Source organism: Pogoniulus pusillus, chromosome 26, assembly GCF_015220805.1.
Source record: "Pogoniulus pusillus isolate bPogPus1 chromosome 26, bPogPus1.pri, whole genome shotgun sequence".
NCBI lineage: Eukaryota > Metazoa > Chordata > Aves > Piciformes > Lybiidae > Pogoniulus > Pogoniulus pusillus.
The window spans coordinates 9,771,135-9,784,483 of NC_087289.1; the positions used below are offsets into that span (position 1 = coordinate 9,771,135).

The window sequence follows — 13,349 nt, forward strand, 5'->3', positions numbered from 1 at the left end:
ACTGTCATTAGAAATAACAACATAAAAAAAAATCTGAATCATAGAATCAATCAGGTTGGAAGAGACCTCCAAGATCATCCAGTCCAACCTAGCACCCAGCCCTATCCAGTCAACTAGACCATGGCACTAAGTGCCTCATCTGGGCTTTTTTTGAACATCTCCAGAGACAGTGACTCCACCACCTCCCTGGGCAGCCCATTCCAATGGCAAATCAAATACTGTAGTTCAGTTGAACCTTAAGTGCTACATAGGTAATACTCTGCAAGACATGGGATCTCCAAAAACCTGCCAAAAGCAATGAGTTTACTCCCTCTCCACTCTCACCACTGGCATTACAGAGAGCAGCAGATAGACTTTTTAATATCATCTGAAGTATTCATTTTCCACAAAATACAACAATCCTAAGAAATGTTCTGTTTTTGTTTTTTTTTCCACTCTCAGTAATTGTTGCATAAATCAAATGGTACTTAAAAATTCATAATGTAAACAGATTTTTATTTTCCATGACCTAGTCAAGCCTCAAAATTCAGTGGTGTGTGGCTCAACGTGCGCCTGAGACCCAAGGCAAATAATCACATTTAATGTCACAGCAATAAAGAGTTAAGCACATATGCAAATGTAGCCTTCTCTCACCTCAACTCAGACATGTCCCAATGATCACAGATAATCACTTTTATAGCTGGGGTTGCATTGTTCAGTCATTTTTCCAATGACTATAATCATGATTCAATTATGAGCATTGGCAGGTGCACAGTCAATGTCCTGTGATATTTAAAGCATTGATATCTGCCAGGCCCTCCTTTCTTCCACAAATTCTGTAAGCCCTGAAAACAAAACATGTCATATCTAGGGAGGTTCTTCTCCCTCTCGAATCTGTCCTAGTGAGACCACACCTGGAATACTGTGTCCAATTTTGGGCTCCCTAGTTCAGGAGAGACAGAGACTTGCTAGAAAGAGTCCAGCAGAGAGCCACAAGGATGCCTGGGGAATTTGAGCATCTCATCTACAAAGAGAGCGAGAGAAAGACCTGAGGCTGTTTAGTCTGGAAAAAAAGAAGAGTGAGAAAAGATCTTATGAATGTGTGTAACTATCTGAAGGGTGGGTATTAAGTCACTGGGGCCAATCTCTCTTCAATGGTCATCAGCAATAAGATAAGGAGCAACAGCTACAAACTGTAACATCGAAGGTTTCCCCTCAACGTGAGGAGAAACTTCTTTACAACGAGGGTGGCAGAGCTCTGGAACAGGCTGCCCAGAGAGGTTGTGGAGTCTCCTCTGGAGGCTTTCAAAACCCACCTGGACGCATTCCTGTCTGGCCTGCTCTATGTGGTTCTGCTTTGGCAGAGGGGTTGGAGTTGATCTCTAGAGATCCCTTCCAACCTCTAAGGTTTTGTGATCTACAAGATGATGCACAGGAAAACTATTCCAAACTGAGCTGATCCCCACTGAAGGAGCAGCACGCAGAGAAGGGACATTCCCAGGTTTCTGATTCCTTCAAGGCAGTGATCTGGGTTAGGACTGTGGAAGCACAGACCCGCGAGGGTCACCTTTGTAAGAATGGATATTACAGGCACATAATTTCTGTAAATATAGATCAGAAATGTGTTTCTGGTTGTATAGCTATAAATCTTTACTTTTTTTTTTTTTTTTTAATATACACTTCCAAAAATAATTTAAGCCAAGACCTCCTGTCACCAGGCTCCACTGCATTGGATTCTGGACCTATGAGTGGGATTCTCAAGGTTTGTTTGAAGAGAGGTTACTCCTGAGAAGGCAGCAATTTTATTCTTCAGCACTTTTCCTGCCTATTACTGTCACTAAAGCTCAGGACCACTCAGGTGCTAAAACTTGAAATGACTGTTTTCTCATAAGGTAATGGACTTAAATATTATTTAGGCAGAAATAGATTATTTCCTCCATAAATGTGATGGAAATAATCTGCAAGCACTTTCATTTAGAACCACTTATGATGTAAAATTATTTCAGACTGTGGCTTCATTCTAGCATAGTATAAAAATTTGTATTAAAGCTGACTCTGAAATATTTGCAAGCTGTAATACCATTCCCATACCAAATTTTGTGAAATCAAACCCGCTGCAAAAGAGACTGTTCACTGATTATTCACATCAGTAGTGAGCCGTGGAAAAGTATTGTAGCTATCTTGCAGCTGGAGTTGCATGAAACATTTCCAATAGATGAGAAAGGATAGCCTGAAAGCAAACAGCTTCACTTTTCCTTATTACAAAACCACAAAGAACTTCTCTATATTTTTTCTAGCAAATATGTCCCTTTCCTACAAAAGGTAAAAGAAATTTAAAAGAGTGATTTATTTTTTTGGTATAGAAAGCCTGGACACAGAGAGTTAAGGGTAGTTTAACAACATCCCTTAAACATTTACAATACTACCACTTAACTGAATATCCAAATATCTAATAGCCAAAAAAAAAAAAAAAAAACCCCACAACATTTCAAGCATCACAGTTACCAGGTTAACTCTTTCATGAGGCTCAAGAGGGACTGGAAACTGCTTGAGAGAGTTCCATGGAGAGCTGTGAGGATGGTTAAGGGACTGGAGCACACCTCTTACAAGGAAAGACTGAAAGACCTGAGAGTGTTTAGTCTGGAGAAGCAAAGGCTGAGAGGGGACTCTTTGCTATAAACTAGTGCCTGAAGAAGAGGCAGATTTGTAAGAAGAACATCAAGACATGTTCATGCATGTGATTGGCATAGTATGCTGACAGGAGCTGGGACATACAAGTCCTTTATGACCACCAAAATTCTGTTGCAGCAGAGAAAAACTTTTTCTGTCTTCTAGATATTTCTCAAAAGGAGTAAAACTTACATAAATTAAAGCCAAATTTACATAAATAAAAAAACCTTAAATTAATTCTTGTGCCCACACAAGAATTAAAGTAGCAATTGCCAACACATTTTACTTAACCTATAGAGACATGCAAGGTGGCAAAACGTTTTCATGCAAGGTAGCAAAATGTTTCTCAGGGAAATCAGCTCAGCCAGAAAGCAGGTTTCTGACTTCTGAAGACACTTACTGTTCATGGAGAGTAAACATCAGGCTTTCAAACTTTCCAAGGAAGCCAACACAGTGTCAGAAAAGCGATCCTGTGGGTTTCCTGGAGGAGTGTAAGAACACAACAACAAAAATCCACCAAGCAGTAGCACTAGGTTTTGACAGAGGCAGCAGAACTTCCTCCCACTAGTGACACTGATGGATGTTTTCTATGCCAAAACTGACAGTGACAAAAGAGGCTTCAACATGAAGGGGCCTTTCCAGTCCCTCTTCACACATCTGGGAAAGCTGGTATTGACTGACAGGCAAGTCAAATACTATCAATGATTGACATGCCTAGAAAAAACATGGAAGTGAGATGTACAGAACAAGCCCTACCACTGCTGGTTGCATTTACTTATATAGCGCCTGTTGCAATGACTGGTTTTGCTGCAGGTAGATGAGAGGACAAATCTTTACCCATTCTTCATCACTGCTGAGATCAACCCTGACCTTGCAGCTCAGGACAAAGAAATAAAAAAGAGTTATGAAGGGATCCATGAGGTAATGAACAGACTTTTTTGATCTGGTATGTTGCTCCCTAAATATACCCCTATTACAGAAAGCAAGTTGGGAAGAGATATAAGCAGATGTGAAGCCAGAGGTAGAACAGAGGAAGAAACAAAATGTAGGGGACTCATCTTTCTCATGCCCTATTTCCATTGCTGCCTGGTAAACTCAGACTTGTCTGCTCCAGTGCCTTTTCTCCCTTTTCCCATCCAAATCTGGCATTGTATTCTCAGTGGGAAATACACAAGTAAGAGATGAGGAAAAATTGATACCTTTTACATTCCTCTCGATTCATAGTGATGGTCCAACATTGTTTGAGAAATGATGTGCATAACTCTAACATGACTCAGACAGCATCATCCATCCCACAGCTAACCTATCAGTAGGAACTCAAGTTTTGCCACATGACATTTTGGTTCACTTCAGGTGTAGAGAGGGCAAGCAACTTGAACTTCTTGGGAAAAGAGATATAGTAAGGATGTATATGTGGGGCAAGATTAGCACCTGCTGCAAGGAAAAGTCAGGTTGATCCTTGCTAAGGATCTAGTACAGCAAAGAACAGAATAGATTTGATATTCAGTTAAGAAAGCACGAACTGAGTTTTAGTACAGACGAGGACCGTGACGTAAAACATAGCATCCCTCAATCTATCATGGTTAGCATGATTTTAATGGATCGTTAGAAATGCTTATGGAACCTATGAGTTTCTGGGCACTACTTTGAGATCAGTAATAAAAAAAATCCATTCTCTAGTTACCTCTTAAAGCAACTTAGCATACCATATATGATGAAGAATTATAGTCTACTTGAGAAGCAGATACTTTACTCCTTATAATGCAGCAATAAAAGATGCCTGATCAGAGATGAAATTTGAAAGCTTTGAGTTTGATGGGCTTTGAGAATACTCCTATGTAAAATATTATATTTTATACTATTTCTTTTTTTCTTTTCAACATGATTGTTTTTGTACAGACTTTCTAACATAAGCATACAACCAGAAAAAAAAAACCCAACCAGTATTTCTTTTCAGTTACATCAAATTGTAACCATTTATTACAGTGTAGAACCTTGGGTAAAATACTGCATAAATCACATAGCTCTACCTGCAGCTTAAGAATGTCCAAAAATCAGACATCATGGTGGCAGCTCATGAAGAAACTTTTTTTGAATCAATATGCATCCTCTGTGGTCACTTGTATTCACACAGCCCCTCCCTGCAGAGGAGCTACCCTTCCAACTCTACTGCTTTAATCTCTCTCTATATTTACTATGCTCTGATGAATTTCAATAAATATTCGATGTGGTATCCATAAAGCAAATAAAAATGATTAACTAACAGTCAGCACAAATGCCTCTAAAGCAGCATGCTCTCTTCTTTCATGCAGGATCATCAAGTTCAATACCATGATAAAGGTTAAGTTTATTAAGCATTAGAGAGATCTGAGTTCTTATCAATCTTATCTTTTTCCTTTTTTCTTCTTTTGTGCAAGTGTAATAAAAGGAAATGCACAGCTATATGGTGACCTTTACAAGCTGAGTGGGTTCCTACAAAAGGAAATGCCCTGTATTTGATCATTGCTTTTAATAAGTCTAATTAGTTTGGGATACTAATTGGCATTTTTTGGTAGGTGAGTACCATAGAATCACAGAATCAACCGGGTTGGAAGAGACCTCCAAGATCATCCAGTCCAGCCTAGCACCCAGCCCCATTCAATCAACTAGACCATGGCACTAAGTGCCTCATTCAGGCTTTTCTTGGACACCTCCAGGAATGGTGACTCCACCACCTCCCTGGGCAGCCCATTCCAATGCCAATCACTCTCTCTGGGAAGAACTTTCCCCTAATATCCAGCCTATACCTCCCCTGGCACAACTTGAGACTGTCCCTTCATTCTGTTGCTGGCTGCCTGAGAGATGAAATAATTTGTTTCCTTTTTCAGTAATTCTGTCATAAATGCAATCCACAGGTGAATAACTGCACTGATTTATCACAGCAATAAACCTTTTGGGGTGACATTTTAAAACATAACCTAAACACATCTATTTAGCTAAGTTACTGAAAGCATTGTGTAGTACAGTTTTTTTCAGACAGTTCGTCCTTCATGGATTTAAATCACTAAACCAGATACACAATAAAGGGCTCCTATTTAAGAGGAAGACAGATGTCCTCAAACAGAAAGCCTTGGCACTAGTGAGCCAGCCCATCTCAGTTCAGGATTACTGCCTGTGTATATTGCTACTGCAATGCAACTTCCACAGAAACACAAAAGCACACAGCGTGTAAAAAGCCAGCAGTGTTATAAGTGCTTATGCTGCTTAGCTTTCACCTGTACTAGCAGCAAGGTATAATAACCCTTCACAAATCTGATCTTCAGACAGTATGCATATATATGTTCAGTATACAGAAAACACTAATGACAGTTTTTAGCAGTGTAGTTACACCTCAGACATATGATAAATTTGTTACTAATTTATTATCCACACTCAGCAACACTCCAATCACTGGTCTTAGCTCAGAAAATACAAGGTGAGTTCAAAAAGACCCCTCACTTCAGGTTAGGGCAAGTCAAATAACTTTGTATTTCTGCAAACATGGCCAGTTATTGCACCTCTAACCTACAACAACTGAACAGGTATTGGTACATTCATCATAGAATCATTTAGGTTGGAAAACACCTTTAAAGTCAAGTCCTACCATAAACCTAGCACTGTCAAGTTCTCCAGAAGCCATGGTAACAGATTTTGAGGACCTTCAGTGAGATGACTGCTGTCTGCTATGTCCTGTTGCCCATCTGAGTCCATCAGCAGTACTACCATGTACATATACAACCTGTTACATACCACTGCTGAGATCTCAGCAATTGCTTCACATACACCCTGAAGCAAATAAGGTATGAATTACACAGTCACTCTCTGCTTCCTTGGGTACCACAGTTGCTTTGGATAGTCCTTTGAGAAGTTACATCACAGCTTATTTCCCTAGCAGCTAACTTTAACTTAATGGTGACACTCCACTCTCACCACATCTGTGGCAATGCCAGGCCTCTGCATTTTTAAACCGTCGTGGCAATACTTCAGCCTATACAACCCCCACCCTCCTCCCACCCCCACCCCCCCCCCCCAAACCATGATGGTAACTGGATATAAATTAGGTGTTGAAAGGATAGTTAGATGTTAAAGATTCTAATAGCTCAGGAGATGATACAGTCCTCAGCTAATCAGCAATTCTTGTTACTACCACAAGGAGCTCAGCCCAGATGCACACAACCGTCTAGATGCTGAACTGGGGCTAGCCGTGGGGAGCTCTAACAGAAGTGGAAAAGCTGCCTACCTCAGGGAATATAGCCTAGCTGGAGACAGTTTATTCTTCACTAATTACAAGGCAGGAAGAAGGACTAAGCAGCCCAACGTCCCAATCCTGACAGAAGGAGAAGAGAGAATTACGTTTAGTGCAAAGATTTAACTGTACATCAGCTGACATCTGATCTTCTTGGTAGTAGGAAATACAAACTCTGTTTCATGAGTCTTATCAAACACCACAGGTCTCCTGGGGATTTCTGTTAGGAAAAAAAAATCACTGTAAATTGTGGCCTAGCAGAATTCTTCTAACAGCCCCACTGGCAGAAGTTTATAAAGGATGGTGTTGAAATCTGTGAGCCAATAGTTCCCATGGTGGTGTTGCACAATGAAGAAGGTAGTCACAGATTAGTTCAGAGACCAGACTGATTCATTTGTTCCTGGTTTTGGCAGCCAGAAACATTCTTCTATTAACCAGAAATTAATTATTTGTTAAATGAGAGTGCTCTTCTTATCAAGTGGATGCTTGACTCAGTGGGCAAGAGTCTCTCTCAGATCCCATCTCCCATTCCAAAGCAACAAAACCCCAAACCGACTTTTAACAGTACAATGTATTCTGAAGGAGTTGTATAACACACAAGAGCATCGATATAAGAGACAAAGTCCTCAACTGATTCCCTTAGCTGTGTTTTACAGAAATCAGTTGGAAAGGAGGAAAGACAATTTGAATGCCCACATCAGAATAGTGGCAGGAGAGGAAAATCACCATGCACAATTGAAGAGGTGTTTGTTATTTCTTTTAGGAAACGGCTCCAAGACTACAGCAGCTCTGCCTTTGCTATTCAAGACTGTGGACCAGCTGGGAGAAACACTTCTCTTTTTTTGTCCAACTCACCTCCAAGCAGGCTTTTGACCACTGGGATCTCACTTCCTTGGCTTCGTAAAGCTAAATATAGACAGGTTTGATAGGAAATGGTGGAAAGTAAGCAACATGACAGGAGGAGGACATTTCATAGATTAGAAGCATGCTTGCATCAGGTACAAAGAAGAAAAAAAATAAGTATATTGATGACTTTTACACTAGACTTGTACTGACATTATTTTAGCCTTCTCATAGCTGCAAATGAGGAGTAAGATTAATTTTACAGCAGCAGATTTTCCCCATGACTTCAACAGAATTAGATTAAATTAATGTTTCAGCTGCGCTTAATCTAAATTTCTGTCTTCTAAACTGTGGGCAAATGGTTTCTAATCACTATTTCTGTACCATCTGATGTTAAAGGTTCATCAATTTTGTTTCCCACCAATACGATTAAACTCTTATTCAGGCAAGAAAACATTGTTAGTAAGCAAATCAATTTCTTTGAGAACTCTCTCATGTACTACCAGTTAATAGCTTCTTCAGCCAAAACAGCAAGAATACACTGGTCTTGGACTTATTTTCTAGCTGTATACTGAGCTGTGAGCATGATATTTCTCCCCTCTAATTCTGCCTGTCCCAGACAAGCAACAAGAAGGACATAAATTTGAATTTCCCTCTACACAGCTCTTTAAAAAGAAGGAGTTGTTAGACTCAAACTGCCAAACAATGTAATTTTTAACTTCTTTAATGAAGGACAAAATGAATTTCTACTTTATAAAACGTAACTCCAATTAACACCAAGAATAAAACACTCTGAGCAATTATGAAGAAGCCATAAAACACCTGGGTTTAACAACAATCTGACTGAAGAGTACTATACATAACAGAAATAAAATTCCTTATTGCTGTTCATCATCTTCTACCTTTAAAGTGATACTTAATTACAGATATTAATAGGGAAATTTTATCATAACACCTTGAAAGGCTGGCACACCAACTGCTCAAAGAGCATAAAACCATTAAGTCAGGGAGATACTCTCTCTGCCAGCAGCATGGTTTCACAACATAACACTGTCAGTCATTTACCGTCAGCTGTACTTGTGAAATATATTGCCCCACAAGAGCTTTATGCAGTACAACTTGGTCTAATAGGTGAAGATGACTTTTCCAGGTGGGGCAGGGGGAAGCAAGGGTTCCCGACACTGCTTTCAGACAAATGTGTAAATAACCTGCCAGTAGTACAACCAAGAGTGAACTTTGCCGTTTAGAGATTATTCTGGTTTGTTGTAAAGGTACAACAAACACTCTGGAGAACAAAATTGGTCCGTTACAGTACTATATCTATTTAATTCTGAGCAAGTGCACAGTGTCAGCCTCAACATTTTAACCAGACAACAAAGCTCAAGTGCCACAGTAGGTACTGGATCATTACTATTGCAGAGGCTGTCAGATAAAGCCCTTTTTGGAAAAAAAACAAACTATGATAGACTTCTAGCCTCAGATATCATCCCTGATGCCATAGCAGAGGTTTTCAGACACTGACAGCTTTTGGGGACGTTACATCTCCTTACAGCATCACCCTGCACCAGGCTCAGTAAGTTTCATTTGTGAAGCAAAGCAAAAGGAATTTGCTCTTTCCTCTCTCTTGCCATCATCTCATTAACAACCATCCCTCAGCACACAGCACAGCTTTGGTGCATCCAGTTCTTCAGTTAGCCCTGATTTGAGGTAGCTGGCTCCACCAAGTCAAGTCCTGACCAGGAGAGAGAGAGAGGAGCAAGTCTCTTCAGCTAGTACATCCCCTAAGTCTCTTTCTGCATCTCCAGAAGTGCAAGGACAAGGATTCCACACTGCCCAGGGCAAGGAGAGCTATCTCTGTGCCATGCATACACATTTTAAGAATAAATCCCTATTTCTTTGCAAATGTCAACCCATCCTGTTCTGCTCAGCAACAGGGTTTTTTTTTACCTCTGCAGAGCCTTCATAGTATACTTTAATCCTCTTTCAACACCACACCTGTAAGATAAAATGCTTAATTCTTTAAAAAATAAATACTGCCTCTGGTGAGGATAACTTCTGTAGCACACCAGCAGATGCAAGGGGTTGACAGTTGTTTGGTAAAAAACAATCAAAGGGTTAAAAAAACAAAACAAAATATTAAATACTTGTGTGGGCTACTGTTCCTGCCAAGAAATTCAATGAAATTCAAGGAACACCAAGGAATGAGAATAAAATATCATCAAGTAAAAAGTCTGCAGATGACAGTGGCCTGGAAGGAAGGAAAAGCTAACAAAATGTATCACACAGCTGTTAATTATGCCTAGTGAGAAACAGACCAGATTTCAGAGGAAATCCTCCTTCTGTGGAGGTTTCAGGGTGACAAGAAAGCTTAAACTGTCAGAAGCCCTTGATTTGTATATTACAGATGGATTTTAAAACTGGCAGGTTAATAATCAAGAACACCCCAGGGGATCAGACTCCCATTAATGCATCTCCTCTTTTACCTGGACCAATCAACCTACATTCATTCTTTGCAAGCACCTGACAAAATACCTCTGCTGGTGAAGAAAAAAACACCATCTTTTGTTGGAAACAGATTAAATATTTATGCCATTCTATTACTGATGTAAACACTTCTCCTACACAATTTTCTAGATATAGATCAGTAGCTTCATTGCAAAACTTAATCATGCACTGCTCCCAGGAAACTGCTTAAAAGTACGTTTTAGAAACTGTTCAGAGAAGGTAATAAACCACACTTAAAGTCACATAAAACTTATAATCATTGTTTCAGCCATTTTAATACTGAAAAATAACTGCTCAGAAGTTGAACAGTCTTCCCTAACACTACATATGCCCTTCCAGTGCCTAATTAGCTGATAATGTTCTGGGTGCCTGTAATGCACAATTCAAATGCCTTGCTTACCAATGTGTTTAGTATTCTGCAAATAAGTCTTTGTCCCAATTAAATCCCTTGTTATTATGAAAATGCTTCCATACTGTTGTAATAACACAGGATAACACAGTCAATGCTACTAATCACGAGGCTATTCTTTGAATAATTGCAGGATTTATGAGTAATCATTGCTAAGGATACACTGCTATTCAGTACAGAGTACACAAAATCTAATAATACCTTTCAAATAAATCTGATTAATGTTACAGTGTCTTTTAAGTGAGGCATGAACATAAAAAAATCTTCCCAAACCACTGAGAAGCAGTATTTTACAGTGCAGTAATTTACTGTAGCAATTTCACAGTAATTTACAAGCACAGTAATTTACAATTGTATGCCAGCAACAAAAATCTATTTTTTCTTCTCAATATCTGAAAACAGTGCTAAATATCAGGTTTGATCCAAGCAAAGATTATTACTTCCATTTCCCCTATTACAAGTAAATTAGGAGAGACTATTTGCTCACAGGAAACTTTTGGGGTAAACTCAGGAATGAGCCCAGAAACCCTATCAAGTAAACCAGCAAGTCAAGGACTTGCAATATCTCCACACAAATGTTTAATGGTTCTGGTTTATAATTTAACCAAGTTCTAAAACTTTCTGTTCAAGTCTGTAGGACTTATAGGAGGGAAAAAAAATCATTTATCATCAAAATAGCCAAATATATTACTTGTAACACACAGAATCATCTTCTGACTTAACTACTTACAGTTACCTAAAAGGGCTGCAGAGCAAGAAACTCCCACTCTCAAAAACTATTGTAACACTAAGATTTAGAACAGGTATGAACTTGAGGAATGTCCAATAAGATTTTCAATTAGTAACTAAGTAAACAGTGAAATGAAAAAAAAAAACCAAACAAAAAAACAACTCCTCCAAAAAAAAACCCAAACAAGCAACCAGGAAAAAAAACACCAAGAAAACAAACAAAAACCAACAACAACAAAACCCTAAAAACCTTCAACTGCGCACAAGTATGGTATCAGGATGGAAACATTTTAGAGAATTATTAGTAACTTACATATTTGAAGATACTTCAAATTATTTCCACACAGGTAGGCAAACCCACAGAACTCAGTGTGGCAGAAGGTAGAGACGCAGCAGACCGTTTCTGACCTCACCCACACCTAATGCAACAGCTGAATTTAAAAGTGCCTATCAACTCCAGATGCTTCCAATCTTTGATCATTCACACCTGAAAACAGATGAGACCAGGGCCAAGCAGATTTACTTATGTGCAAGCTCCTCAGTGCCCAAACAGACATGCAAGGAGGCACTGTCAAAGTTGGCCAACAGTGTGATATGAATTATGCTTCAATAGGACAGATGGTATCACCACTCACTGGGCTACACAACAGAAAAAAATGACCAAGTATTGAAATCAATACCTTGAAAAACCCTCATTTCTTGCAGATTAGTAGTTTGTGGGGCTTCCTGAAATGGCATATCTCTGCAGCATTAGCTCACTGATACCTGCACGGGCTATGCTTGTATTCTTACCATCTTTCAAAGTCTCAGGTTGCCTGTATTGCTTTAAAAATATAATGTGCAAGTATATATATACACCTTCTTGCAAAAGCAGTATTTAATTGCATTTGCCTGCAGTATTTATTTAGAATTCATTAGGAAAGCATGAGGATATCTGCTAAACAAAAGTATTATTTGCTAGAGAAATGGACACAAAAAACTCCAGGTTTATTACATTTACTTGTAAAAAAAATTCTCTAAGATATCGATAATAATACAGTACAAAGTATAACAAATATACACAGGGAAAGTGAAAAATCTCAACAACCTGCTACAGACAAAAAAAAATCTGTTTATTCTTCCTCCAGAAGACATTGGTGACTCAGGCAAACTACTCTGCTAGCAAATCCCTCAGAAACCAGAAGATTAAATATTCCACAGAGAGATTAATAGTACGTAAACTGCTGCTTCTGGTCTCCTGCCCAGTGAATGTTCTTCTAAAGGAACAAAAATATTACCATGCCAACCATCACCACCCAACACTGGACTCCACCTCTTCTTTTTTAAGAGCAAATTACCCACAAGCTAAAACAAAAAGAAACAACTACTAAATTTATTATGTCTCAATCAGATGGACAAAGCTCAACCAAAAGGCACTAGCATCAACAAGCCAAGCCAGTGGCTTACACATGAACAAAGATATTCAGCAGCATTCTACATCATTTTATTAAAGAAAAAGGAATCTTTGCCCAGAGATACAGCACTAGACAATTTAAATAGTAAGACAGGAATAGATCTGAGAAGCTCTTCAGGAAGACAGCTATTCTCCACAAGTCCTTTAACTGTAATGGAAAAAAAAAACCCAGTTTGTACTTTAATGCACCCAAATCAGACCATGTATTTTACATGAATTTACACTGTGCCTCCAGGGGCAACAAGTTACATCTAAATACAGACAAAGAGTTTTCTACCCTGGGCAAGGTCCTCAAATTATGTATTAAGGCTCATATAATGAATCTAACTTCTTTCCAACTGGGTTCTCAGCAAGGGAAATAAAATAAAATCATTGTAGTAATGAAGGTTTGTTTTCTGATTTTGATCAGAAGCTTTGCTGTATTTTCTCATGTATACATGTGCCATGCATGATACAAAAGATTTGTGGCAATCTATCATTTCACTGCAGCATTCTTC

At 38.9% G+C, this 13,349-nt stretch overlaps 1 protein-coding gene across 1 annotated transcript in view; it reads right to left on the reverse strand.

Moving 5' to 3' along the window:
* NAALADL2 (N-acetylated alpha-linked acidic dipeptidase like 2) overlaps positions 1 to 12,688 on the reverse strand; it is a 343,221-nt gene extending 330,533 nt beyond the window's left edge. The window contains exons 1-2 of the mRNA XM_064164711.1: positions 12,677 to 12,688; positions 11,713 to 11,818 (exon numbers count right to left, since the gene is read on the reverse strand). Coding sequence (XP_064020781.1) covers positions 11,713 to 11,818; positions 12,677 to 12,688 — 118 coding nt within the window. The remainder of the gene's footprint in view (positions 1 to 11,712; positions 11,819 to 12,676) is intronic.
* Positions 12,689 to 13,349: the final 661 nt, after the last annotated feature.